At 53.0% G+C, this 6,558-nt stretch overlaps 4 protein-coding genes across 4 annotated transcripts; all 4 read right to left on the bottom strand.

The window, feature by feature from the left end:
• Positions 1-365: 365 nt before the first annotated feature.
• DQ04_01441160 (histone acetyltransferase) lies at positions 366-1,802 on the bottom strand (the record flags this gene model as incomplete). Its single annotated transcript, XM_009310740.1, has 1 exon — positions 366-1,802. One exon carries the CDS (start codon positions 1,800-1,802, stop codon positions 366-368), a length of 1,437 nt encoding a protein of 478 aa, XP_009309015.1.
• Positions 1,803-2,793: 991 nt separating this feature from the next.
• DQ04_01441150 (putative inosine-guanine nucleoside hydrolase) lies at positions 2,794-3,867 on the bottom strand (the record flags this gene model as incomplete). The annotated part of the gene is made up of 1 exon (XM_009310739.1): positions 2,794-3,867. One exon carries the CDS (start codon positions 3,865-3,867, stop codon positions 2,794-2,796), a length of 1,074 nt encoding a protein of 357 aa, XP_009309014.1.
• A 475-nt stretch (positions 3,868-4,342) lies between these two features.
• DQ04_01441140 (ABC transporter related protein) lies at positions 4,343-5,428 on the bottom strand (the record flags this gene model as incomplete). Its single annotated transcript, XM_009310738.1, has 1 exon — positions 4,343-5,428. One exon carries the CDS (start codon positions 5,426-5,428, stop codon positions 4,343-4,345), a length of 1,086 nt encoding a protein of 361 aa, XP_009309013.1.
• A 257-nt stretch (positions 5,429-5,685) lies between these two features.
• Positions 5,686-6,426, bottom strand: DQ04_01441130 (hypothetical protein; the record flags this gene model as incomplete). The annotated part of the gene is made up of 1 exon (XM_009310737.1): positions 5,686-6,426. One exon carries the CDS (start codon positions 6,424-6,426, stop codon positions 5,686-5,688), a length of 741 nt encoding a protein of 246 aa, XP_009309012.1.
• Positions 6,427-6,558: the final 132 nt, after the last annotated feature.

Raw genomic sequence — 6,558 nt, 5'->3', positions numbered from 1 at the left:
ACAACAACAACAACAACAACACACAAGAGCCCGACGAGAAAACAGACAAAATAAGAGACAAGAACACCGAATGTCCCAACGTATACCCATGCATGTATGCATGCGCGTCTGTGTGTGCGCACCCCCGCATGTATATGAAACACAATAGCGTTCCAGTCGATCACGAGCAACAGCGGTATTTTTTTCTTTCCTGCGGATGCGGCGGCAACTCTGACCGTTGTGCCGACGAACATTCCGGCGCCTGCACCACACAGCACGTGTGCGGCGATCACGACAACATCAATCAACGACGACGACACCAGCAGCAGAAACAACAACAACAACAACAGCAACAACTACAAACAAACAAGCAAAAGACGCTGTGGCTAACGGATACGCCGTCGCTTAGCCCCATCGTCTTGCTCCGCCGCCTCACCCCTCGTCACATAGATGGGCGGTGAGATATCCTGCTCCTTCAACTCGTAGTACATGTGCGGACTCCAGCTCAGCAGGTGTGGATAAAAGATGTAATTCTGCCCGCTCCTCTCCCGGCGCAGGCGCTTCGAGTAGCAGCGCTCGATGCTTTCCTCCGACACGATGATTTGTGTGCCGTTGATAAGCTTCAGGTACTGTAGCGTCCGCGCCACGTCCGCTTGCGACATGAACGTTGCCTGCACGAGGTAGTCAAGCGTAACGCAGTGGCTCTCCTCCATGGCGTGTGCCAGGGCGGAGACAATGGTGTCGCCCCAGTAGCCCAAGTATAGTTTTTCACCGAGATCGCTCAGCGGCTTCTCCGGCGAGCCAATCTTTCCCTCACGCCGTGAGAGCTCGTAGCTGAGCTCAATGAGGAAGCGCCCAATCCCGCGGCTCTGGAACTGCGGCAACACAAGAATGCAGGAGAGGTTATACATCTCCGGTGACTGCTTCTCCTTGCTGAAGTATCCCAGTACTTCCAACCCGTGCGGCTGCACTGCGCAGAGCACGTAGAATAGGAACGGCGTCATGTCGTGATCAAGCGCCTTGTGCTCAAGGAACAGTTTAGACAAAAGAGCGAGGTGCTCACAGAAGACAGGCTCAACCATCGCATCCATCTCCAGCACGACGAGCTGCCGCACAGGGTCGCGGTAAATCTCGTTACCCGGCGGGTAGCGTAGGCATGCGAGGCGCAGGTGGCGCACCACATCGTCGTGCGAAGTGAAGGGATGCAGACAAAAGGGACAGATGTGCAGCACGAACGATGTTGGAGCAATGAAAGGTCGAAACGCACTACCGTTGTCGCCCTGACGCAGTTGCAGCTCTGTGTCCCCCGCAAAGAGCTCCGCATTTTGCTTCAGTGCCTGCTGCACCTGCGGACGGGCGAGGTGGTAGGGCGAGAAGTACCACGCCTCCACCTCGTGCGGCCCCATGCAGATGGCGTGGATGTTCTTTGCGCGGCAGAAGAAGGAGCTGTCTTTGCGCGCCCGCATCGTCGACACCTTGACGCAGTTCTGCACATTGCTGCGCTTCGCCGACGAGGCCGGCGTGGCGGGGCTCCGCGGGACCTCCTCGTCCTGCTCCGCGACGAGACGGCTCTGGCCGCGTGTCGTGATGCCACCTCCGCTTGGCTTGTTGGCCTGTTGCTTGCTCGACTGCCGCCCCTGCCGCCGCTCCTTTAGCTCAGTGGCCGGCAGCCAGCAGTCCATGCGGCTGTCCTGCTCGACGTAGTGCACGTAGTAGAGGTACTGCCCCGTCACGGCATCCTGCGCCACCTCCTGCACGATGGCGGCATGGAAGGTGCCGTGCAGGGTCGCGTACACCTTCTGGCGTGCTTCAAACACCACCATGTCCCACCACCCACGCCTCAAGAGGCACAAAGTATATATATATATATATGGTTGTGCGTATGCGTGTGTGTCTTAGTGCAGCACAGGCGGCGATGCAACGACGACACACACCCGCCCTTGCTTATTTCCCTTCCTTTGCGTGCGTTATGGACAGCAGTGATATGAAGACGCGAAAGAAGATGAGTCGTGTCGAAGGAAAGACACACTGAAGGGAGGGTGTGCGAAGAATGCAGCTGCTGGCCTCTTGCCCAATATTGTGACACAATCATGTGCCTAAAAAAAAAAAAACCTGCGTATTCTTCTTTTTGTTGCCTTTGCCCCACTGCGACATAAATCAACATCACTCACGTTGCCCACCATCACCACCACCACACACACACACACACACACACACACTTGCGGAGGGCGATCTCAATGGAGGAGCGGGGAGTGGGAGAAAAACCAAAACATAATCAACACCACCAACCACAACAATAAGCGAAGGAATGACAAAGAGAGACAGATACCCCGGCCCCTCAGCATTCCATTCAACAGATCAAAAAAGATCAACCACAGACAAATAAAAAGAACAAAAAAAAACAGCCTGGTCAAGTAGAGATGTGGGGAGTAGCTGCCATTTCGTTTTTTTTTTGAATTCTTACCATACCTTTCTCTCTGAACCCCGCGCAATCATTTCGATGGAGGGTGCAGCGCAGCGTACACACACACACAGTGTAAAAAACAGCATACATTCCACACCCTTATCCACTGCACCGTTTCTCGTTTTCATTTACCTCCTCTCCCCCAGCCCCCACGTCCAGTGATTGCTTGAACAACCACAGCCATGATAATCCCTTCGCTTCTCAATGACGTCACACCACCCACACAACTAACTTCCTTCCATCGCACGTAGTTAGAGCAGATGAGTTTGAATCTTTTCCTTGGGCGACACGTACTGGCTGTGGCGTTGGGTGCCTATGAAGAGGCTTACACTACTATTCGGCTCGTCTATTTAGAGGTCGAAGTCCACTATCTGCTGCATGACGCGTAGGAACGTATCGCAGTTCACCCTCGTGATGACGTGGCAGTTACGATGGCGCCCTTTCTTCGCCATGGATTGATCTGTGCCATACCAATCAATACACGTTGCACCGCGGGTCTCTCGTCCCTGCATCTCAATGGTGACGTACGTGAGGAAACTGTCTTCCACGCTCTCAGGGTACAGCGCCACGAGCATCGCCACAGCATCTGGGATGACGCATGTGATGTCTTGCGTCGCTTCAGCATCACCTGTGTCAGCCTTTTTTCCCTCTTCGTCAGGTCGTGTGAAGACCTCCAGCCGCTGGAACATCTTCTCAATAAATAACTGGGATTTGTTCTGGTCAAACGATTCGCGACCCTCCGGAGTCTCGCGTCGATTTACCCACTCATCGTAGAACCGCCACGGCATGGCACAGTTAACGGTGACCTCCCAATTGACCATCTGTAAGGGCTGCCTGATCTCCTTGTGGTGGAACACAACAAAGGCCGCCTCCGCATCGCAGTGGAAGTTAAACTCCGCCATCAAATTGGAATTGCCCTTCCCCTCGCTTGTCCCACCCATGACCGTCAGCGCGGGAACCGTATCGGAGCCGAGAACCGAGAAGGCCTCAGGGTCAAGACGCATGGCGAGGGCTATGTTGGTCAGCGGCCCGAGACACACCAGCTGGTAGACCTCGTCTTCCGAAGGCTTGGCCTCCCTAAGAATGTCCACCAGAGCCAGTGCGGCGTGTTTGCGCGACTGCATCGCCACACGCGCAGACGGGGGAAATCCGGCGTCACCGAAACCGTCCTTGCCGAAACCGCCCCACTGCACCGTCTCGCGCTCCGTCACCAGTGGGCCCGCGGCGCCACGGTAGAAAGGTACGTCGCGCTCGTACAGGTCCAGCAGCTTCCCCAGGTTTTCCATGCCCTGATCCACGTCGACGTTACCCCACACAGCCGTAATGGCGATAACGTCTACATCTGGGTGCGTCATGGCGGTCATGATTCCAATCGCATCATCGCCGCCACAATCAGTGTCGATAATGACCTTACGTCGCGCCATTTCTGCCGGGTTTTAAATGAGATTCTGAGTAAACCTTACGTATCTCTTTTGTTGTTTTTGAGCTTTTATCGTTTTGCTTCCCACGCGTCTGCTCTTCTTTTTTTCGTTTTTGTTTCTTGCTTTTTTTTTGTTTGCCTACACAGAATACCACTAATTCTCCTTAAAAGTTACTTTCATCCACACGGCGGGAGAAACAGGGACATGGCAAGACCACCCGGAATGCCCCCAAAAACAACCAAAAGTCATTGTGCTTCGGACGCCTCATAAACCCCATGGCACTTGTAACACACAACGCCGGCACTTGGGCAGATCGCTCCGCATCCACCTCTGTTCCCCCCCACCCCCCCAAACAAAAATGTGTCCACGAGGAAACGTAAATAGTATGTGTGATACACTAGTGAGATAAAAATCACACGAGTGCAGGAAAACCAAGTGAGTATGGAAACAAAAACGACTCAATCGCTGTCACACAAACTTACCATTCAGTACCGCGTCTCTTGACATCCTCGGGCGCCTCTGTCCATCCAGAGCCCCAGAGAACGGTTGACGAGCCATTCACAGGGTCGTAGGAAAGCACACCACTACAATGAAACAAGAATGGTATCATCATTTTTCCATCAACAAAACTGGAGTAGTAGGGTGTTCCCAGGAGGTTACACCGCCCGCCTGCAAGGACGCCCGGACCCTGCGCACGCGCTCGACAGAGGTTCAGACGTTTGTGTAGCATTTCAACAGGTCCCCTTTTCAGCGATTTAACACGAAGTAATGAACAAGGATATGTGCTGCTAATATACCAGTAGTTGTCCATATAGACAACATCATTCATGGACCTTGACTTGATGCCCAACCAGCCAAGTTTGGCGCGGCCTGTATAGCGCGGCGTTCCATTGACACCTTCCAGTCTTGCAAATGTCAGAGAGCTTCGCGGCCCTGCAATAAAAACAAAAACGTCATTTATGATTGTGAATGAGCGGGCGTAGGCCCCCTCCATGAAGGAAAGGTCTTCACAGTACACATGGTAGAGTTTTTGATCTTTTGTGGACCACCTGTACTTCCCCAGGGTCGGAGGCCCCGTGATGTACACATAGAAGGCATCGGTATTGGAGTCGTACTGGATTCGATGTGGTCGAAACACACTTTTCCCAGCGCACAATTGCAAGCGCTGGACGAATGTAAACCGTTCCACTTTGCCTGGCACCTTCCGCACAATCCGATACACAATGAGGGAGTGATTACTACCACTACTGCCATGGTCCGAACTCTCCACCAACATAACTTCGCCATTATTCGCAACACTGTGAGGTATCCAAATGGGGCCGTCAGCAAGAAGAGACCGCCACTTGCCCACGGGCGCATCTAGGTTCGTGTTGTATATAACTCGATGATGCCAAGAGTCAACAAGAAGGTACACGTCATCGATCTTCGTAATGAAAGTGGGTGCGTAGAGTCGTTGGCTCCACGATGACTCCGATACATTTGCGCGGTAATGCTGACTTGTGTGTTCCTTCTTAAGGACGGGACTCACACTTGCCATATAGATGCACTGCAGAATGAGGGACATCAAGACCGTTAGAATCAGCGTTCCTCTCAAACAAGTGCTACGATGCCACATTTTTCACCCCTATGCACACACAAACACACAGACACAACATACACAGAGGTTAAAAGATCTAGAATAAAAAGAGTGTATTTTATAGATGTGAAGTTGAGCATTTCTACACCCAACACCACGAACAACAAATGCTCTGTGACATTTCCACTGTGTGCCTCTATCGGTCCCGCTTAATTCAGCGGGTCAAATGAACATGATGCACATCGTCATTTCTTTAGGCCGTGCAAGCGATAATGCTCGTAGTAGTTCTCCCTTGGGTAATTCCCTCCGTAGCGCCAGAGCAGGTAGCCACTGCTCTTAAGAGATGATGGACGCTCGACGCGAGAAATTGCCGATGCGCCTTGTTCCCTACTCGCTTTGTTTGCCTGACTGGCCTGAAGCAACTCCTGTATCTGTTCGTACGACGTTTTGGAGAAACTCGGAGTACATGGCTTCGCCTCCTTGCGAGCAGACTGGGGAGGTTTGCAGCCCAACTGCTCCTTGCCTCCCATTCCTGATTGAGCCACTCTGGAGAACCTCGCCTTGGAGCGACTATCCGCTCTTTCTATTCTACTCTTGCCTTCACGAATAGCACGTCGGCGCCTTTCTATCATTTGAGATTCATCTGTAGCGAGGGTCTCATGAAATGGCTGGGACTGAATTACAGTAAAAGCCGTGCTGTCATCGTTACGGAGCAAGCCCACATCGTATCGCCCCAGGCATTGCAAACTTTTTACGATGTTGGTCATCATCGTGCCCACATCATTCTTGTTCATAAAAAACAGTTTGCAGACTTGATCCCGCACCACTTCGTCGAGATCCAAGTAGCGGTCGCCCGCGGCGCTCGCCACCTGTTGCAGTGCGGCTTCTTCTAGCTGACGTCGCGTCTCTTCATAGATACACGTTTGGGGAGGAAGACCGTTGCCTGTGGAGAAGGAAGCAGGAGGCTTTGCCCGCGTGGGAGGCATTACAGCGACCGATTGGGGCACAGTCCCTGGCGCTCCGGACGCTCCACAAGGCAAGCTACCTGTTGGCGGGGTGATTGATGAAATTGTTGCCATTGGCACTGCTGCTGCTGGCGGTGGTGGTGGGGGCACTGC

This window comes from Trypanosoma grayi (assembly GCF_000691245.1).
Source record: "Trypanosoma grayi strain ANR4 Tgr_144_V1, whole genome shotgun sequence".
In the NCBI taxonomy this organism is placed as follows: Eukaryota; Euglenozoa; class Kinetoplastea; order Trypanosomatida; family Trypanosomatidae; genus Trypanosoma; species Trypanosoma grayi.
This window is presented reverse-complemented; position numbering and strand designations above follow the sequence as displayed.